This window comes from Tursiops truncatus, chromosome 20, assembly GCF_011762595.2.
Source record: "Tursiops truncatus isolate mTurTru1 chromosome 20, mTurTru1.mat.Y, whole genome shotgun sequence".
NCBI lineage: Eukaryota > Metazoa > Chordata > Mammalia > Artiodactyla > Delphinidae > Tursiops > Tursiops truncatus.
Window position 1 is genome coordinate 50,900,822 of NC_047053.1, and position 19,233 is coordinate 50,920,054.

The 19,233-nt window shown below is 62.5% G+C and overlaps 1 protein-coding gene across 2 annotated transcripts; it reads left to right on the forward strand.

Annotated features, from left to right (window-relative positions):
- Positions 1-2,356: 2,356 nt before the first annotated feature.
- On the forward strand, positions 2,357-19,190 carry EVPL (envoplakin). 2 transcript variants are annotated; one of them, XM_033846887.2, is made up of 22 exons: positions 2,357-2,591; positions 4,906-5,005; positions 5,342-5,496; positions 5,607-5,733; positions 6,488-6,613; positions 6,814-6,852; positions 6,980-7,141; positions 7,222-7,329; positions 7,526-7,621; positions 8,586-8,708; positions 9,388-9,534; positions 9,851-10,005; positions 10,168-10,265; positions 10,572-10,744; positions 12,071-12,249; positions 12,337-12,475; positions 12,607-12,800; positions 13,350-13,500; positions 14,258-14,341; positions 14,464-14,574; positions 14,680-14,772; positions 15,502-19,190. In XM_033846887.2, the coding sequence occupies exons 1-22, from the start codon at positions 2,494-2,496 to the stop codon at positions 18,940-18,942; spliced, it is 6,099 nt and encodes a 2,032-aa protein (XP_033702778.1). In that variant the 5' UTR covers positions 2,357-2,493; the 3' UTR covers positions 18,943-19,190. The 2 variants fall into 2 exon arrangements, with proteins under 2 accessions (XP_033702778.1, XP_033702779.1); XM_033846888.2 differs by lacking the exons at positions 2,357-2,591; positions 4,906-5,005; positions 5,342-5,496; positions 5,607-5,733 and having other exon boundaries at positions 5,949-6,617.
- Positions 19,191-19,233: the final 43 nt, after the last annotated feature.

The window sequence follows — 19,233 nt, forward strand, 5'->3', positions numbered from 1 at the left end:
CCGGACCGGGGCACGAACCCGCGTCCCCTGCATCGGCAGGCGGACTCTCAACCATTGCGCCACCAGGGAAGCCCCTTCCCTCAGATATTTAAAACCCTACATCTTTCTTTGTCCCTATCCTTTCTCCTGTGCCTTCGTCTTGGGGGGCCAGGGTTACTGCTATCTGAATAGGAGCACCCTGCAATGACAGCCAGCTCAGAGACCTGGGTGTTCATGCCTATGGCACGTCAGCCCTGTCTGGGAGCTGGAGTCTGATTCGATTTGGCTTTAGACAGGCCAGGAATTCAGCCCTTGTTTTTCTTGCAGTGAATCAGTTCGTCTCTGGGGCGGATGAGGGCCCCCTATGGTACTCACTTATTTCCAGGGGAGCTTCTGCAGACAGAAGGCAAAGCTCAAACGTTCCAGATCTCAGTCTCACTGCCTGCCCTCCACCTGGGGGCCACAGCCCAGTGGGGCCTCCCCTGGCTGCTCCCATTCCTGGGGCTGGAGTCTGGACATTTTCCCCCCTGGGACCTCCGCCTCCAATGACCACCCCCTCCCAAGAAAGGCCTGGAGTTCTCGGGGAGACAGGACAGTGGACTGAGGGCTGCTGTCTCCTGTCTTGGCTCTCCTGGGATATTGCTATCACTTGCCCAATCTCAAAGATAAGAACATGAGCTGACTCTTGGGTTTGATATGAGAGGCCAGCCGTTAGGGCTGGTGGCTGAATCCGGTAGTCATTTCAACAAACGGGCCCCTTTCTGAGAACAGTAAATGGCAGGCATGCAGCTAGTGGTTAGAAGACAATTGTCACCCAGGAGTAACGGGGAGAGGGGCTGGGGCAGAGGGTGAGTGGCCTCTGGGCCAGGCTTCCTTATCTGGCTCCATCTCACCATCGCACTCATCTGGGAGAAGAACAGCTGGAAACCACTACATCCCTGTTGCTACTTGTTGCGTCAAGGCCTCCTGCTGCCCTCCCCACCGCCACTACCACTGTTAGCCCCACCCCCTCCAGGATAGATGGTGACTCCTGTGTCCCTTCTCCAGGGCCAAATTCAATGGGTTGCTCATGAGATGCAGCCAAAAGGGACTCGGGCCTTTTCTGCCCTAGGGGGCACGTGGCCAGTCTCAGACCTCTTGTCCCTGATCTCCCTAGTGGGCTGGGACCCTTACCTCTTCTCCGGTTGTTTTCTGTCCTCAGCTGGGCCTGCCAGGATGTCCCAGTGCTCCAAACCCAGCCTGTCTGCATCCCTCCCCCTTTGTTCCCCCTCAAACCCTCCTTCCACCGAAACTGTAATGGTTCCAGGGAATGACTCTAGATCTATAGAAGGGACTTGAGCTGGGGCAGTGAAATGAGTACCTGGAAATGGAGGAACCCACACCTGTCTTGAAGATCCTGGGGGCCACCCCAGGAGAAGGCAGCTACCAAGATGACTTCCCTGGCCCTCAATGTGAGGGAAAGACCAGTAAACTGGCACTGCTGTTAGACACTCCATCTGACTCCAGCAAAGCCACCAGGGGCCACTTCTCGGGAGAGAGGAGAGGCAGGTAGGAAACCCAAGTACAGTGGGTTCCCAGGAGGCTCCTGCAGACCCTGGGCTCAGCAGCCCCTGAAGGCTAGTGCTGGGGGCCCTTGGGGGGAGGGGCCAGGAGGAGTCCCGGCCCCGCTGGCGCTGTTCTGAAGGTTCCGAGGATCCCAGCAATGCGCATCTGACTGTATCTGGACCCGGAGCCGTGGACAGATGGGATAACCAGCCCACCAGGAAAAGCGCACTGCAGGACTGTGGGCTGGTGCTCTGGGGAGCCGGCTGGGTGGTGTCCACTTTTAAAATGTACTTCGTGCCAGTTGCCAGGGGTGAATGCCCCCTAGCTGCCCCATCATGTCGGTGGAGGACGTGGAACAGAGACCTGGACGCCCTGGTGGTGAGCAGAGAGCCCGGGGCCTCCACCCACCCTGAGCTGGCAGGGAGCAGCCCCCCCACCCACCCCGGCAGGCTGCGAGCCGTGGGCAGGGGCGTGGGCAGGTTGGAGGTGTTTATTAACCTGGAGCCCAAGCTCTGAGGTCGCCTGGGTCCCTGAGCCTGCGCGTGCATATGCACGCACGTCTGTCTGGAGCCCTGTCCCTCCTGGGCCCCGCGATTTCCGCATCTGGGTGTGATCTCTGCCGACTCCCCCTGGCTCTGGGCGTGTGAGTGTAACAAGTCCAAACCTCCTCTGAGAGTCGGGGAGGCTCGGGCGCCCCACCCTCTGGGCTGTGCCCTTTCCTCCCAAACTGGTTGTGCAGGAGCAGGCGTGAGTGGGGTGTGGGCAAGCGTGGGTGCATGCGCACAGCCCCGGCCACTGGCCTGCCTCACCTGCAGGGAGAGGCCGCACAAAAACCGCCTGCCCAGTGCCCGGCCGCCCCACCTCGCCAGAGCCCAGCTGAGCAGCCAGCGAGGACTCACGCCTGCTGCCTGCCACCCGCCTGCCATCACCGGCCAAGCCCAGCCCGAACCCGCACCTTCCTTCACGACCATGTTCAAGGGGCTGAGCAAAGGCTCCCAGGAGAAGGGGTCCCCCAAGGCCTCCCTGGCCAAAGGCTCCCCCAAGGGGTCCCCCAACAAGCACAGCCGGTGAGTAGGGCTGGGGGAGGGGCTGGGGCCCGGGTGGTGCCAGACCCAGGTGCTCCAGCCACCTGGGGGAAGCAGCCCAGAGCTGGGGCCAGCCCAGTGCTGGCATTAGGTGTCCTGAGGCCGAGAGCCTGGGGCTGGACTCTCTCTCACCGGCGCAGGCCAAGCTCCAGCCCCGGCAGGAGACCAGAGATGGCCTGGGGCTCCCCACGTTCTCCAGGGGGCCTGAGGGCCACGGGTTAAGGCTGCTCTGCAGACGTGCTGGATGGGGGCCTGAGCAGCTGCCTTCCTCTGCTGGGAGGCTGGGGGACTGTCTCCCTGTCCATGGCTCTGCCCTCAAGGCTCCGCTTGGATTGTGATGACCCTTGGGACCTGGGCACAGCACAGGGTGGGCAGAAGGACTGAGGCTGGAGAAGCCGAGAGGTGGCAGATGGGGTGCCCGGAGGCAGGGCTGTGCTGCCCCCACCTCCAGGCTGCAGCTCTCCCCACCCGGCTCACGCCTCGGGCCTTGAGAGTTTTATTAGAGTTGAGATGATACCTTCACCCTGTGGGTGTGTGGAGGGGGTGCTGGAGGGAAGGCGGAGGGGCCCGTGGGCCCCGGACATCCTCAGAGCCTCTCTCAGTTCCCCCAGCTCCCGGCAGGGTCCAGCCCGGCTCTCCAGAGCTGCACAGTCTGCAGACTTGGCTGGCCTTCTCCCACTCACTGGCCATCAGGCCCCTCTGCAGGGTGGAGGTGGCGGCTCGCGGGGTCCTGGGTGTGGAGGCGGGAGCGGAGATGAAAGGCCCATCGCCCCAGTAGGGATCAGGGTGACGACTCCGAGGCTGGGCTTCTCGGCAGACGGGAAGGACGGCAGTTAAGACTCACTGGAGTGAGCTGTCCTCCCTGGGGCTCCTGGGCCCTGCCCAGGGTGGAGTGTGCTTCTCCCAGGGCTCAGGACCCAGAGCTCCCGTCCCCAGGGAGGCTCCCAGGCAGCTGGGTCCCTAGGGCCCTGTCCTCTGGCTGCAGCCGCCCCAAGAGGGCTCATCATTCCCCTCGTGCAATCTGCTTGTTCAACACATATTTATTGAGCACCTACTGTGTGCCAAGACTGTTGTAGGCGCCGGGGATGCCATCGTAAACAGAACCGACAGGTCCCTCCCTGCCTTCAAAGCGCCTACATTCTAGGGGAATAAAACTAACACTTACTGGGTGTTGACTCTGCACAGGACACTTCAGATGAATCAGTTCTCTTAACACAATGACACGGTGAGGTAGATATTACTAGAGCCTTACTTTACAGGTGAGGAACCTCAGGCACAGAGAGATTAAGTAACTTGCCCAAGACCACACAGCTGTAGTGGAGAAGGATAAAAACCAGGCTGTCTGTCAGAGTTCTTTCAGGCTGTGTCTTTGCGTCACCGCCCCTCTGCTTGGAGGAGGCTTATCCTTTGCCCCCTGGTTTAAGACCCAGCTCGTGAAGGTTTACCTTCCCCAGGACTGTGACCTCACAGGGTGCTGTGCTCCTGAGGCTTAGACCACTCTGCCTTTTATTAGGTCTGCTCGAGCCTCTGGGCTCCAGAGTGAGCTCAGTTCCACAGCAGGCGCCCTACAGAGGCTGGGAAAGGACCCTGGCAGCCCGGTTCAGGCTCATACTCTGCTCCTGGCTGTGTGGCCTGGGGCAAGTCAGGTCCCAGTTTGGGCTCTGAACCCCCAAATCTGGAAAGGGTTGGGGTGCCCTGGCAGTCTCGTGGCTTCCCCCTGCCCCGGTGCTGTGTGTCTCCTCTGGAAGCTTGTTAGCCTGGGCACAGGAAGAGCCCAGGGCAGCGGTGGGGAGACAGGGTTGGCGTGAATGGAAGTTGGGCTGGGGGACACGCTGCTGCTCCCCTGTCCGCAGCCAGCCCAACTGCCCCTCCCCAAGATCCAGCCATTCCATGTCAGGTATTAGGGGCTGAGCCAGTGATTCACTCACTCCCCTGAGGGCTGCCTGCCCTCCATCCAGAAGGAGCAGCAGGGAGCTAGGCGGGGTTGGGGACACACTTCCAGGACAGGGAGGTTGGTTGGCTCCGCGGTGCCGCGCACACCCGGGACCCCCATTTTCTGAGCCCTCCTGTGGAGGCAGCGCTTCCCCGCCCAGAACTGGGTATCTCACAGAGCTTCCTACAGAGAGGCCAGAGCTCCCCAGGTCTTGGACTCCTCCCTCCAGGGCAGTGAGCCCGGCTATAGGGCAGGACGGGGCAGGCGGAGGAAGGGACACCACCCAGGTGGGCAGACCTCTGCCCAAGGGAAACAGAGGGACCTTCTCTAACCACACTGCCCTCTGTCCCCACCACCCGTCAGAGCTGCCACCAAGGAGCTGGCCCTGCTCATCTCTCGCATGCAGGCCAAAACCGACCAGGTGGAGAGGGACATCCTGGAGACCCAGAAGAGGCTGCAGCAGGTGAGGCCTGGGGGCAGATGACGGGGCGTGGGCACGTGGGAGGCCCATGACCATGCCTGGCGGTCCCTCCTGTGCCCACTTGTCGTGGTGAAGGTGGACAGACAGTCCAGTCCTTCCCTGGCCACTCTCCAAACACAGTGGGAGAGAGGGCTTATCCCTCCTTCTCTGTTGGGCTCCTAACCTGGAGGGTCAAAGGGGCGGGGCCCAGGCCTCCCCTGTGTCCTGAGTCCGCCCCGCAGGTGCCCATGCCCTGCCCTCTGCCAGTGTGGCCAGAGTCCCTCAGGGCGGGGCTCAGGCAGCAGCGGCGGGCAGTGAGGATGCCATCTGCTGCCGCAGGACCGGCAGCACAGCGAGCAGGGCCAGGCCCTGCAGCACCAGGGGAAGGTGGGCTGTAGCCTGAAGGAGGCTGAGGAGCTGCTGAAGAGCCTCTTCCTGGACGTGGACAAGGCCCGGCGGCTCAAGCACCTGCAGGCCGAGGAGATCGAGAAGGAGTGAGTGGGGTGGGGGCGGCGGCGGGGGGCTGGGGCTCAAGGATGGAGGCGCCGGGGGTCCGGGGGGAGCCCCCGGCCCAGCTCCGACCTGTTGGCCACTTCCTTGGCAGCATCAAGCAGCTGCATGAGCGGGTGGCCCAGGAGTGTTCCGAGTACCGCGCCCTGTATGAGAGGATGGTGTTGCCGCCAGACGTGGGGCCCAGGGTCGACTGGGCACGGGTGCTGGAGCAGAAGCAGGTCAGGAGCCATCCCCAAAGTTGGAGACGCCTCAAGGAGCTGGAAGTCACACCCAGCAGCAACCACAGGGCAACCCAGAGCTGCCTTTCGTCAGGGGCTGATGCGTGCTTGGAGCTGGGGGCAGCTAGCCATCTGGGAAGGGAGTGGGCAGAGGCGACGGTGCAGTCAGGGAAGGCTTCCTGCAGGTGGGAGGGCTCGGTTGGGTTGGGGTGAGGTGGTGAGGAGAGGACATTCCAGAGAAAAGGAAGAGACCTGGAGGAAGCCTGGGGTGCGATGGGAAGTGGGGTTTTCTGGGCAGGTAGGCAGAACCAGGTCACGGGCACCCTGAGCATCACGTGAGGAACTGTGCTTTGATGTCACGACAGAAGGGGTGCTGTGATAACAACGAGGGGACAGGGGAACATGGACAGGGCAGGGTGTGCACAGGCTCCTGGAGCCAGGCTGGAGGTGTCCCAGCAGGAGGCAGGGCAGAGCGTGGAGACTTTTCAGAGGCTGAGCCCTGAGTCCTGGGGACCAGTGAGATTCAGGGTCCTCAGTCATGCAATGCTGAGGCCTCGGCCAGGGCTACTGGAGAATAGCATGTTCCCCAGGGTGAGCTGCAGCCATTCACCCAGGCGCCCACCTCTCCACCCTCTGCCCCAGTGACCAGCTCCACCTCTGCTGATGGGGATGCCAGGGGCCAGGGGGAGGGTAGGTGCAGGAGGGCTCCCGCCCCAGGCCCTGCAGCAGAGCTGAGCGGCCAGCCTTTCTGCAGAAGCAGGTCTGTGAGGGCCTGTACGGGCCGGGCATGGTGGAGCTGGAGCAGCAGGTCGCCGAGCACAACATCCTGCAGAAGGAGATCGAGGCCTATGGGCAGCAGCTGCGGAGCCCCACAGGGCCGGTGGGTGAGCTGTCGGACGCACATCCCTGCTTGGCCCCAGTCCCAGTTCCCTTTCTCCCATCCGATCCTGAGTGAGGCCTGGCTGGCCTTCTAGGGCCAGGGATGGAGGAGGGGGCACGGGAGGCCCAGGACGTGGGGACATTCTCCCCTGCACCCCATCTCTCACTGCGCTTGTGTTCTCTCTCCCTTGGTCGAGGCAGGACGCGGCCAGCATCCAGAGGCAATACCAGGGTCTCCTGGTGAGCAGGGCGGAGGGACAGGCTGGCGGGCTGGTGGGCTGGCGGGCTGGGCGGGCTGGGAGTGGGGCACAGCGTGACGGTGCCTCTTGCTACCCCTTCTCTCTCCCTGCCTCTTGCCCGAGCACAGAAGGCAGCCTCGTGGCGAGGGCAGAGCCTAGACAGCCTGTACACACACCTGCAGGGCTGCACGCGCCAGCTGAGCGCCCTGGCCCAGCAGCAGCAGCGCATCCTGCAGCAGGACTGGAGTGACCTCATGGCAGACCCCGTGGGCGTGCGGAGGGAGTACGAGGTCAGTGTGCGCAAGTGGGGGCGAGGTGGGGGGACGAGGACATCCTCGTCCTCACCGCCCGCTCCCCAACTCTCTCCCAGCACTTCAGGCAGCACGAGCTGCTGAGCCAGGAGCAGTGCGTGAACCAGCTGGAGCGTGACGGGGAGCGCCTGGTGGAGCTCGGGCACCCGGCCGTGGGGCCCATCCGGGTGCGAAGGCCCACACACTCCCTGCTGCCTCGGGGACCCTAACTCCCTCACTTGGGGAGCTTCCCAGGGAGGCTGGGAAGACGGAGAGGGAGACAGCAGCCGGGTGGGGGACAGTGGGCAGGGCCAGCAGAGTGGGTGGGCGGGTGGATGGACCAGGTCGGGGCACGGTCTGAGGACTCCGTGCTTCTGCCCCCAGGCCCACCAGGAGGCCCTGAAGTTGGAGTGGCAGAACTTCCTGAACCTGTGCATCTGCCAGGAGAGCCAACTGCAGCACGTGGAGGATTACTGCCGGGTGAGCCTGCGGACAGGGCCGGGCAGGGGGACGGGGGTGTGTCTGGAGGACGCCGGAGGACACACTCTCATCTCGGGTGTCAAGGCACCGAATAAAAAAGACACAGCTGTGTTGTTGTGACTAGTTCCCAGGGGGAAAATAATGTCACACATACATTCTCAACAGGGTGATATCACTCCTGGGGGATGAAAGTTGGTTCTCGTGGGCGAAAAAAAAAAAATCTTTTTTTATGCATAAATCACAGATATACATACGTAAAGGATATACAACATATCTATAATACTAAAATTTCATGGCGACAATGGGGAAAGTAAGGAAAAAAATGTCTAAAAAACTCCTTAGAAGGGACAATAATGAAACAAGGGTTGACAAACATTGATATAATAGACTTAGAGATAGAAAAAGAAAAAAAGAAAAAAATTAAAAAATGTATATATACAACAGGGACTTCTTTTTTTTAATAATTTCCAGCTAAAATGGTTTATTATACTTTGAGAAAGACAAAAGCCAAGGATTTTTTTCTTCCCTTTTCTTTTTTTTAAAAGGCATTTTTCTATATATCCACAATACCAGTATCACACCCACTGATGAGAATTCCGTAATATCACCCAACTGTAGGATGTTTCTTTAAAGCACGCTCCCAGCTTCTACTCTGAGGCACCCTGGGCACCCGGGGTCCCAGCCAGGACTCCAGGTGCTAGAGTGAGGCGGGAGGGGCACTGCCCTTCATCTGTGCAGGAAGGACGAAAACCAAAGTGTTTTACGACACTAAAAGAAATTAAGTTCAGTGACCTCAAAATGCCTGATTTGCAGAGCACTTTAGTTAAAAAGACTGCACTGCCTGGGTAGAAAGACCGACAGCAAGTGGCAGTTTGGGTTTAAGCGGTTTGCATTTAGCTGCTTTGCGGGGTGCCCTAGGGCAGCGGGTGCCCCAGCTCTGCCCCTGACCACCCACCGACCTCAGTTCCAGGAAGAGGCCGACTCTGTCAGCCAGACCCTGGCAAAGCTCAACTCCAGCCTGGACGCCCAGTACAGCCCTGCCCCGGGGGGCCCACCTGGCGCCCCAACAGAGCTGCTGCAGCTGGAGGTGAGATGGCCCCACCCAGCCCCTGCACCCACTCCTGGGAACGGGGCCTGCCTGTGTGTCTGGGCCTCAGGCCTCCCGGGTACGTAGTCCTGCCCGGAGCCCCAGCCTTGGGAGCAGGAGAAGGAGGTCTGCTGCAGCAGGAGGAGCCTGGTCTGTTACCACCTCTGGACCTCAGTTTCTTCATCGGCAATGTGACAGGGGCTGCCCAGAAGAGCTCTGAGGCCCCTCCAGCTCCCACTCTGCAGGCCTGGGTGATGCTGGGCAGCCCCCTACCCCACCCCACCCCAACCAGCAGGCCCTAGGATCCTGGGTGCCCTGGGAGGGGCTCCTTTTACTTTGCTGACTAAGAGACCCTGTCTTGGGCTTCCCTGGTGGTGCAGTGGTTGAGAGTCCGCCTGCCAATGCAGGGGACGCGGGTTCGTGCCCCGGTCTGGGAAGATCCCACATGCCGCGGAGCGGCTGGGCCCGTGAGGCATGGCCGCTGAGCCTGCACGTCCGGAGCCTGTGCTCCGCAACGGGAGAGGCCACAACAGTGAGAGGCACGCATACCGCAAAAAATAATAGTAATAAATTAAAAAAAAAAAGAGACCTTGTCTTCATGAGGGCCAGACCCCTCCCCGGCCCTCCTGGGGGGCACGTATGGGGCTGGCCTGAGCCCCCATTGTCTGGGTCCCTGCAGGCAGAGGAGAAGCAGCTGGCTGTGGCCGAAAAGGCTGTTGGGGATCTGCAGCTGCGGAGCCGGGAGGTGGCCCCTCTGCCGCAGCGGAGGAAACCACCCCAGCAGTCCCTGCACGTGGACAGCATCTGTGACTGGGACACGGGAGAAGTACAGTCTCTGCCTGCCCAGCTCCTCCGGCCCCGCCCACCCCACCCCTGCCCCCTCCAGTCCCTCCCCTCCCCATCCTACCCACTCCTGCCACTGCCCCCGCCCCCCGCCCCCCCACCCCCCACCCCTGCCCGAGCACTACCCCTCTCCAAGCCCTGTCCTGCCTCTAGCTTGTCCCTGTCCCTACCCCAGCACCCCTGCCCCAGCTCCTGTTCCTCTACCTGTCCCCGTCCCCAGCCTCTACCCACCTTGGCCTTGATCCCTTCTCCATCCCGGCCCCTGAGCCTGCATAAGCCCCTCCCCACCTGCCCCCTAGGTGCAGCTGCTGCAGGGCGAACGGTATACGCTGATGGACAACACTGATCCGCACACCTGGCTGGTCCAGGGCCCGGCAGGCGAGACCAAATGTGCCCCAGCCGCCTGCTTCTGCATCCCAGCTCCGGACCCTGAAGCCGTGGCCAGGGCCTCCAGGTGAGTCTGCCTGGGGATCCACAGGGGCAGGAGGCAGGCTGTGGGCCCAGAACGGGCCCTGTGGTTTGAGGCCATTGCCCGGCCTTCGCCTGGACCAGTGACTGCTGGGGCCGAGGGGAGAGAGTGGAGGGACGTCCTTCTCTGATCTCCTCCTTGTTCCAGGCTGGCCTCGGAGCTGCAGGCCCTGAAGCAGAAACTGACCACAGTCCAGAGCCGCCTGAAGGCCAGTGCTGCGGAGCCCTTACAGCCTAGCCAGAAGGGTACCGAGGGCTGGCCAGGGAACAGGGGGAGGCACTATTGGGACAGAGGGAGTAGACTCGACTCTGGTCACTGTGAGGGCTGCCATGGGCAGGGGGTGACCCTGAATTAAGGGTTTCTGCTCTGGGGATTCCATCTCCTGGGTTGGCAAGCCCCTGGGGATGTCCCTCCCTCAGTTAGGCCCTGCCCATGGCCCTCCCACCCTACCCCACACAGGACCCTCTGCAGGCACTCAGGGAGGGGCCAACCAAGCAGACAGGCAGACGTGAGGTAGGCTCTGGACCCTCACAGGCACTCTTTTCCCCCAGCTCCAACCAGCTCAGCCCCAGCCGACCCACAGGCCCAGAAGCTCCTGACACAGATGACCCGGCTGGAGGAGGACCTGGGGCAGATAGAGAAGCAGATGCTGACCTGGATCCGGGCCCCGTTGAGCCACACCACACCACTGGAGGACCTGGAGGGCCGCATCCAAAGCCACAAGGTGGGTGAACCAGGGCAGCTGGGATAAGAAGTGGTCCGGCCCTGGGGGCGTGCACAAAGTAAAGACGAGGCAAGTGTGGGAGCAGCCATGGGGCCCCGAGGTGGAAGAAGGGAGTGGACAGTCCATAACTCACGCAAGCTGGTTCCCATCCTGGCTCCTCCACTGACTGGCTCTGTGACTTTGGGCAATTCACTCAGCCTCTCTGGGCCTTGGTTTCCTCATCCCTGAAAAAAGGCACAATAATACCCAGCTCGTCTGGGTGTCCTGAGGATGAAGTATAGCAAGGCCCAGGAAGGTTCTAGAGGGGCAGGGCTCAGAGTAAAGGCCCTGTACCCCACGCTGGAGGGGTGTTCTGGCGAGAGTCCTGAGAGCAGCAGGAAGCCTGGAGCATCTCAGGGGTGGTTTCTCCCGGGTGGCTGGCAGGGAGCCTCCCTGGAGAGGCTGCAGGAGTATAAACATGATCACAAAAGGACTCAGAAGTGCTAACAGTGAAAGCTGCCCCTCCCCCCCACCTGGGGGGCAGCAGTTTGGATTGTATCCTTCCAAACCGGTTTCTACTCAAATATATCGTTTGGATATAGTTTTTAAAAAGTTGAAGCACGTTCACGTTATTGTGCAACTTATTTTCACTCTGCGGTGTTCCGTAGCATTTCAGCTGGTTCAGAGCGGGGGCTGGGGGCGGGAGGGCTCCAGAGGTGGGAAAGGTGCTGCAGATGGGGTCCTGGGGCGGCACGGGGAGGAAGCAGGAGTGGCAGAAGGAGGCACTGTGTGGTAACACGGCTTCAACGATGCCTCTGCCCACGCCAGGCCCTGGTTACCACTGCGCTGGGACCTGGCAGTCTCCAAATAGGTCCTTAGGTTTTGAAGTCACAGCGTCAGGGGTGTCGGGGGTCCAGTTTACCTGGAAAGGAGGCAGTGCATGGCATGGAGTCGGCACCAGTGGCTTATGGACTAGATGAGTGAATAACTGATAACAGAATCAACGCAATAACCCCAAGTGGATGGAGCTAGGGCTTTGCTGCCTGACCTGGAGCGAGGGGGCAGGGAACTGAAGGTTTTGTGAACAGGAGAGTGACATGAAGACCAAGGTGGGCAAGAGCTCCTGACTCACAGGGTCTCGTCTCAACCTCCCATCGAGCATTCTGTAGATGAGGAGACTGAGGGTCAGAGAGGTTAACCGCCCATGGTCATCTACCTGGGAACTGAGACTGAGCACGTCCGCACCACACTCTCGGGCCTCATGGGCAGAGTTAGGTTGACATGGCAGGAGGGCTGGGTGGAAGCCACCCGCCCAGAGCAGAGATCCTGAGCCCCGCCCCACCCCAGGGCATGGCCCAGCGGCTGCAGAGCCTGGGAGCAGAGAAGGCGGCAGCCCAGCAGGAGTGTGAGGCGTTTCTGTCAGGGCAGCCTGCGGGCCCCGCCACCCTGCACCTACCCGTGGTCCTCAGCAACGTCAAGAACAAGTACAGTGACGTGCAGGTTCTCTGCAGACTCTACAGGGAGAAGTGAGTGCTCTGGGGATGGGGGCCGCTGGGCGAGGTCCTATGGGTGTGGCCAAGGGGGTGTCTGACCCTTGGCCTCCTCTGTGGCAGAGCCAAGGCTGCCCTGGGTCTGGAGCGGCAGATCCGGGATGCGGACAGGGTCATCCGAGGCTTCGAGTCCACCCTGGTGCAGGAGGCCCCCATCCCTGCAGACCCAGGCGCGCTGCAGGAGAGGGTCAGCGAGCTGCAGGTGAGGGGCTGGGTGGCCCCCTGGCAGAAGGGGGCCACAGCCTGACCAAGCATCTGAGGGCAGGTGGAGGGTGGACGTGGCATACGACCGAACCATAAGGGTGCCTCGCGCTGTGTCCCCTCCTGCCCCAGCGCCGGCGGAGGGAGCTGCTGGAGCAGCAGGCCTGCGTGCTGGGGCTGCACCGCCAGCTGAAGGCCGCCGAGCGCACGTGCGGCACGCTGCACAGTAATTTCCATGAGTTCTGCCAAGACCTGCCGCGCCAGCAGCGCCAGGTGCGGGCCCTCACGGACCGCTACCACTCCGTGGGTGACCAGCTGGACCTGCGGTGAGTGCTGGGCCATCGCGGCTCATGGCACAGCCCCACGGGGCACGGTGGCCACGGCTGGTGAGCTGTGTAACCTTGGACTGGCGACTTCACCTCTCTGAGGTTCAGTTTCCTGACCTCTAAAATGGGATGGAGGACTTCCCTGGCAGTCCAGTGGTTAAAACTCCACGCTCCCGATGCAGGGGGCCCGGGTTTGATCCCTGGTCGGGAAACTAGATCCCACGTGCCGAAACTAAAGATCCCGCATACAGCAACGAAGATCCCATGTGCCACAACTAAGACCCGGCACATCCATATAAATTAAAAAAGGAAGAAAAAAGGGATAATAACGGCACCGACCTCCCAGGTGGTACCTGGCAGAGAGTGTCCGGTCCATCTCTGAATGCCCAGCTCCAGCACAGGGCCAGAGTTAGGGGATCGGCATGGTGGGTCACTCAGCCCTCCTGACCTGTCCCAGGGAGGGAGGCACCCACCAGCCTCCTCCGTGCACCCCTCACCTGTCCCCTGAGGGCAGCTCTCACCTCTGCTCTGGGCCTCGTCCTCCTGCAGGGAGAAGATGGTGCAGGACGCTGGCCTCACCTACCAGCGGTTCAAGAACTGCAGGGACAACCTGAACTCCTGGCTGGAGCACCTGCCCCGCAACGAGATGCGGCCCAGAGACGGGCCCAGCCAGATTGCCTACAAGCTGCAGGTGCAGAAGGTGAGGATCTGGGGCTGCAGGCGACCTGGGGGCCGGTACCCAGAGCTGGGCCCTCAAGCCACATCCCTTTCCCGGGCCACCTCCCCATCAGGGAGAGCTGCCTGTGTGCACGTGGCCCTCTAGTGGCCAGTGTTTTAATGACCTCAAAGCTCAGCCCTCAGAGGCCTTGTGTCACACCCGCCACCCCAAATGCTCCAATTTGCCCACAGAAACAGCCAACCCTTCTCTGTCTGGTCCGAGGTGGACAGCGGGCCTTATGCTCCTGAGGGTTCCAACTCCTACTGCATCCTCTTCCTCATACTTGCCAAGCCCCTATTACATGCTGGTAATGACCCAGGGGCGGGGGTACAGCCCGGCCCTCGGGCAGCCCCCAGTCTGAGGCGGAGGCCGGTGCATCCCAGGCCGGTGCATCCAGGCCCACTGCTAAGTACTTTGGTGGAGAAGCCAGAGCGCTGTGGGAGCCCATTGCGGGACATGCCGGGGCGTCGGGGCAAGCAGTCTGGAAGGAACTGACACCCAGGCTGAGGCCTGAGGAATAACTAGCATGGCCAGGTGTGTGTGTGGAGGGGTGAAATGTCCTGAGCAGAGGCCACGGTGGAGCACACCGGGAAAAGGCAGTTTCCCGCAGAGCCCTTCCCGCCTCTGGGCGGTGCTGGCTGCCTGAGGCCCTGGAGGCGCGGGGCTGGAGGAGAGTCCAGGTGAGTGGAGGAAAGTCCAGGTGAGCGGTGTTTCCTGAATTTCCCTTCTGCCTCGGCAGAGGCTGCTGCAGGAGATCCAGGGCCGAGAGCAGGACAAGGCCATGGCCTCCCGCCTCTCCCAGCAACTGCAGGCGGCCCTCCAGGTAAGCAGTTACTTCAGCTTGTCCTTTTATCTCCCACCCACCCACCCTCCCTCCCTCCCTCCCCCCCCCCCCACCTCCCCCACTGACGGCCAGCCTGTTGTCCTTTCCCCCCCGCTGCTCAGGACTATGAGCTGCAGGCAGACACCTACCGCTGCTCCCTGGAGCCCACCCAGGCGGGGTCGGCCCCCAAGAGACCCCGAGTGGCTCCCCTGCAGGAGAGCATCCAGGCCCAGGTGAGCCCGGGCTCTGTACCCCTCATTCCTCAACACCGCCGGGCTCCGCAGCCTCTCAGGCAGGAACTGACACCGCCCTCCCCCACCTCCCTGTGGCCTCTCCAGGAGAAGAACCTGATGAAGGCCTACGCTGAGGTTGCAGCCGTGCACCAGCAGCAACTGCACCAGCTGGAGTTCGCCGGAAAGATTCTGGAGAAGGTATGGGGGTGAGGCCCATCCGCTCCTGCACTAGGCAGCCTGGCCCGGTGGCTGACCTGGCAGACGCCCCTTCCTCCCCCCACTGCAGCCTGCAGCCCCGGGACAGCTCAGCAGCCTGAGGGAGGGGCTGCTTCCTTCCTCCCCCAGCAGCTCTTACAGGCTGGTGACCATGTCAGAGTTAGTACCAGGAGATGTCATTCAGTGCGGTCGCAGCTTCGCCACTGGGCAGTGCTCCGGTGGGGACGGGAGAGAATCCCCACGAAGTCTTCAGCCTAGGATCCAGCCCCAGTGGGCGAGAGGCCACCTAGGTCTCCATCCCTGAGAGACCAGGAGCCAGGTGCTCTCCATGACTCTTGGTGACTGGCCAAAGGACTGGCCAGCTTCTTCCCACCCAGAGGTGTACTCCAGGGTCCCCCAGAGGAGTGCAGGCCCATTTCTGGGAGCCTGGGTGGAAGTGGAAGGGGGAAAGTTGAGGAAGGGAGGACCTTCCTATTTGCACGTTCTAGTGCAAACGCGGCCTGAACGCTGCCTTGAATCCTAACATCCTGGGCATTGATGGAGCCTCTCAAAATCCCGCCTCCAAGCATCCCAGGTCTTCAGTTCCACCTCCCAGGACCTACTAGGAAGTCTCAGGAAGCAGGGGAGGGTCCTGATCTCAGGAGGGTGTGGTGGGCTTATCCCTTTCCTCCCCTCACCCCAGGACTCCCCCCTCTTCCTCTCACCCTGCAGAAGGAGCTCAGTGAAGACATCCAGGTGACCCGTGACTCACGGCAGGGGTCCGAGAGCCCAGCCCGAGCCCGGAGGGAGTCAGAGGCCCTGAAGTCCCAGCTGGAGGAGGAGAGGAAGCGGGTGGCCCAGGTGCAGCGCGAGCTAGAGGAGCAGAGGAACCAGCTGCTGCAACTGAAGACCCAGCAGCCCTTGGAGAAACTGGAGGAGAAGGAAGTGCTGGAGTTCTCCCGGGACCCCCAGCTGGAGAGCAACCTGTCCAGGGTGAAGTCCCAGGTGGAGGACGAGGGCAAGAAGCGGGCTGGCCTGCAGGCAGATCTGGAGGCGGCGGCCCAGAAGGTCATGCAGCTAGAGAACCAGAGGAAGGCCACGCAGCCTCACCTGCTGACCAAGGAGGTCACCCAGATCGAGAGGGACCCTGGCCTGGACAGCCAGGCGGCCCAGCTCAGCAGCGAGATCCAGCTCCTGCGGGGGGAGAACTCCGCCGTCTTGGCCCAACTGGAGGCGCTGAAGACGGAGCTGCTGGCCCTTGAGCAGAAGGAGGTGAGCGTGAAGGAGAAGGTCGTGCTGAAGGAAGTGGTCAAGGTGGAGAAGGACCTGGAAATGGTCAAGGCAGCCCAGGCCCTGAGGCTGCAGGTGCAGGAGGACGCGGCGCAGAGGAAGGGGGCGGAGGCAGCCGTGGCCGGGCTGCAGGCTCGCATCGCGGAGCTGGAGCAGGCAATCCGCGCCGTGCAGCCGAAGGTGATCGTGAAGGAGGTGAAGAGGGTGGAGCAGGACCCAGGCCTCCTCCGAGAGGCCTCCAGGCTGAGGAGCTGCCTGGAGGCGGAGAGGCGGGAGAACGAGGTGCTGGCCGGGGAACTGCAGGAGCTGCGCGGCAAGCACAGCGCGGAGGAGAAGCAGAAGCCCAGGGTGGATCTGCAGGAGCGTGTCCACGAGATCTTCCAGGTGGATCCGGAGACGGAGCAGGAGATGGCGCGGCTCAGGGCCCAGCTGCAGGAGACTGCCCGCAGGAGGGGCAGCGTGGAGGAGGCGGCGGGGCGGCTGCTGCCCGAGCTGGCGGTCCTGCGGGCGCAGAAGCCTGTGGTGGAGTACAAGCAGGTGACACAGGAGGTGGTGAGGCACGAGAGGAGCCCGGAGGTGCTGCGGGAGATGGACCACCTGAAGGCCCAGCTCAACGAGCTGGTCAACAGCAGCGGGCGGGCCCAGGAGCAGCTCATCCGGCTGCAGGGGGAGCGCGACGAGTGGAGACGGGAGCGCTCCAAGGTGGAGACCAAGACGGTGAACAAGGAGGTGGTGCGCTATGAGAAGGACCCGGTCCTGGAGCAGGAGGCCCAGCGGCTGCGCCAGGAGCTGCGGGAGGCGGCCCAGAAGCGACGGACGGCCGAGGACACGGTCTCCGAGCTGCAGAACAAGTACCTGCTGCTGGAGCGGAGGCGGCCCGAGGAGAAGGTGGTGGTGCAGGAGGTGGTGGTCACCCGGAGGGACCCGAAGTGCCGCGAGGAGCACAGCCGGCTGAGCCGGAGCCTCGATGAGGAGGCGGGCCGGCGGCGGCAGCTGGAGCGGGAGGTGCAGCAGCTGCGGGCCGCTGTGCAGGAGGACGAGGGCCTGCTCAGCTCCCAGGAGGACTGCGGCAAGAAGCTGGCCGTGGAGACGGAGCTGCGGCAGCTGACCCTGAGGGTCCAGGAGCTGCAGAAGCGGCCTCCCGCAGTGCAGGAGAAGGTCATCATAGAGGAGGTGGTCCAGCTGGAGAAGGACCCGGACCTGGAGAAGTCTGTGGAAGGCCAGCGGCGGGACCTGGACCAGGAGAAGACCCAGGTGACCGAGTTGCGTCGGGAGTGCGAGAAGCTGCAGGTGCAGATCGACGTGCTCCAGAAAACCAAACCGCAGGAGAAGACCATCTACAAGGAAGTGATCAGAGTGGAGAAGGACCCGGTCCTGGAGGGGGAGCGTTCCTGGGTGTGGGAGATGCTCAACAGGGAGCGCGCAACCCGGCAGAGCCGGGAGGAGGCGGCGAGGCGCCTGCGGGAGCAGATAGAGCGGGCGGAGGCGCTGAGGAGGACCTGGTCGCAGGAGGAAGCCGAGCTCCAGGAGGCCCGGGACCAGAAGAGCCAGGAGTGCAGGCAGCTGCAGGAGAAGCTGCGGGAGCTGGAGACGCAGAAGCAGCAGCAGGTGCTGAGCCTGCAGGAGGAGTCGAAGCTGTTCGGCCGGAAGGCAGAGAGCGAGCGGCAGAGGGCAGCCCAGCGGGGCCACGAGCTCTCGCGGCTCGAGACGGCCATCCTCCGCGAGAAGGACCAGATCTACGAGAAGGAGAGGACCCTCCGGGACCTCCACACCAAGGTGAGCCGGGAGGAGCTCAGCCAGGAGACCCAGACGCGAGAGACCAACCTCTCCACCAAGATCTCCATCTTGGAGCCCGAGACGGGGAAGGACATGTCCCCGTACGAGGCCTACAAGAGGGGCATCATCGACCGAGGCCAGTACCTCCAGCTGCAGGAGCTCGAGTGTGACTGGGAGGAGGTCACCACCTTGGGTCCCTGTGGGGAGGAGTCTGTGCTCCTGGACCGCAAGAGCGGGAAGCAGTACTCCATCGAGGCCGCCCTGCGCTGCCGGCGCATCTCCAAGGAGGAGTACCATCTCTACACGGACGGCCACCTGCCCATCAGCGAGTTCGCCCTGCTCGTGGCCGGGGAGACCAAGCCCTGCTCCCCGCTCTCCATCGGCACCATCATCTCCAAGTCCCCACTGGCCTCCCCGGCCCCCCAGAGCACCAGATTCTTCTCTCCCAGCTTCTCTCTCAGGCTCAGCGAGGACAACTTCCCCATCGCCGGCGTCTACGACACAACCACGGACAACAGGGTCACCATCAAGACAGCCGTGGCCAAGAACATGCTGGACCCCATTACCGGGCAGAAGCTGCTGGAGGCGCAGGCAGCCACGGGGGGCATCGTGGACCTCCTCAGCCGGGAGCGCTACTCCGTGCACAAGGCTGTGGAGAGGGGACTGATCGAGAACAGCTCCTTGCAGAGGCTGCTCAATGCCCAGAAGGGCTTCACCGGCATCGAGGACCCCGTCACCAAGAAGAGGTTGGCGGTGAGCGAGGCCATCCAGAAGGGCTGGATGCCCCAGGAGAGCATGCTCCCGCACCTGCGGGTGCAGCACCTGACCGGAGGGCTCATCGACCCCAAGAGGACGGGCCGCATCCCCATCGCGCAGGCCATGCTCTCCGGCATGATCAGTGAAGAGCTGGCCCAGCTCCTGCAGGACGAGGCCAGCTACGAGAAGGATTTGACAGACCCCATCTCCAAGGAACGGCTGAGCTACAAGGAGGCCATGGGGCGCTGCCGGAAGGACCCCCTGAGCGGCCTGCTGCTCCTCCCAGCCTCGCTGGAGGGGTACCACTGCTACCGCTCGGCCTCCCGCACTGGCCTGCGCTCCCCGCGCTGACGGGGGCCAAAGCAGTCACAGGAGCGTGTGTGAGGGGGGTGGGTAGGATGCATGCACCCCTGCCCCCAGAGCAGCCCGATCCGAGGGGCTGGGTCTTCCCTCTGACTGACTCTCGGTGTTGGGCTCCCTCCCCTGACTTTGGTGCCCAGTCCATCCCCTGACCTGGATGGAGATCAGCAGTTCTGTTTTCCTCCCTCCTCCCTCAACTCAGTGCTTCCAATAAACGAATTCTCCTGGCGTCTTGTTCACATCTGGGAACGTAAGAGTCGATTCGTCTGCGGCATGAGCACG